General features: G+C 58.5%; 1 protein-coding gene across 1 annotated transcript; it reads right to left on the bottom strand.

Moving 5' to 3' along the window:
- Positions 1-835: 835 nt before the first annotated feature.
- On the bottom strand, positions 836-985 carry SPRG_16837 (hypothetical protein; the record flags this gene model as incomplete). The annotated part of the gene is made up of 1 exon (XM_012356179.1): positions 836-985. A coding segment is annotated over one exon (150 nt), but the record flags the coding sequence as incomplete, so codon positions are not given.
- Positions 986-1379: the final 394 nt, after the last annotated feature.

Below are 1379 nucleotides of genomic sequence, written 5' to 3'. Positions count from 1 at the left end.
TAAGACCATAATTAGTGTAATATATATTAAGGGCGCTGCAGCGCGCTCCAGAGCTCCCATCGTCAATGTACCGTGCTCTCCATCACTTTTGAAGAGATAAAGCGTCCTCGGATTCGGCGAAAATTCTACATTTTTACTCGAATTTCTATGTACAAGTTGGCGAAATACGACGCTCGGCAGTACGACGTTGCTGTGAGAGTCCAAGCACCTACCACGTCCCAAACGCAAGTCGCTGGGCCACTCCATATACATAGCCAACTGTGGCTGCCCGCGTCGGAGTCGGTCGAGATTTCGAACTGCGCGAAAACACGTTGTGCATTTGGGTGTTTATTTGACCACCTCGACAAATCAACGTTGGAATTCGCATGCATGCGCTGCGTTCGGCGTCCAAACCTTCATCTCCACGTTACCAGGATGCTATAGAACGACAGGAACCGGTGCGGCCTCGCGTTAACGCGTCTGTGCTGCGTCGATCGTGGTAGAAGATGTGGTTTTCACACTATTTAAAACTATTGCTCTGATATATTGTTATGTATTTGGTCTGAGTATCGAACTATCAACTCAGCCTTATACGGCAGCCATGGTTCGTTGCCGGTTGCCAGCACGTGCGCGGCAAGCTCGTCGACGAGTCGGTCCGGCACTACAATGGCCGACGGGCGCAATTTGGACGGCGTCAACTGCGTAAAGACGTCGGTGACCCACCGGACGAGCGGCGTGACGGCGTGCTTGCCGACGTGTGGCGCAAGGAGGACGTTGGCGATGGCGTGGAAAAGCCGCGTTAAGCGTCCAGACCACGGCCGTCTGCATCGCAAGGCCACGTTGGTGCGACAGCTACGACAGCGGCAACGAGGTGGACTTGCGGCGCCGTCGGCTGCGCGAGCGCGACGACTTCGTGGAGCCCGCCAGCGAGCGACCAGCTGCCGACGTGCGCTTTCAGGAGAGGGATACCGAGGGGTGTGATGCGCCGGGGTCGTGTACGTTGCATGCGCGAGGAGGCGGCACGACTGCAGCCATCCGGTCAAGACGTCGCAAAGGACGCCGAGGACGGAAAAAAAGCGTCGCCGACGTCAAGGTCTTGGGATAGTCATAGTACGCGTCGCGAAAGCCCGCAGAAGCCTCGAGAAGCGGCGTCGCGGCAAAGTGCAAGAGGCATTGGAGCGTCGCCGGGCGCTGCAAGAAGACTTCGGGCGGAAAGTCGATGATCGCCGTGTCGCGCCGCCGCCGCACAACACCTAGCTCATCCACGGGCCGCGCCTGGAGCTTGAGCTTCACCTCGAGCTCGAAGAGTAGCTTGTCGTCGGTCTCAGAGACCGCGACGGGCGGGAACGTCCAGCCATGCGCCGTGTCGGTCGGCGGCTCGGCCAGCCCTGGAGCCTCCT

The sequence above is a fragment of the Saprolegnia parasitica genome (genome assembly GCF_000151545.1).
Source record: "Saprolegnia parasitica CBS 223.65 unplaced genomic scaffold supercont2.393, whole genome shotgun sequence".
NCBI classification, from domain to species: domain Eukaryota; phylum Oomycota; class Saprolegniomycetes; order Saprolegniales; family Saprolegniaceae; genus Saprolegnia; species Saprolegnia parasitica.
This window is presented reverse-complemented; position numbering and strand designations above follow the sequence as displayed.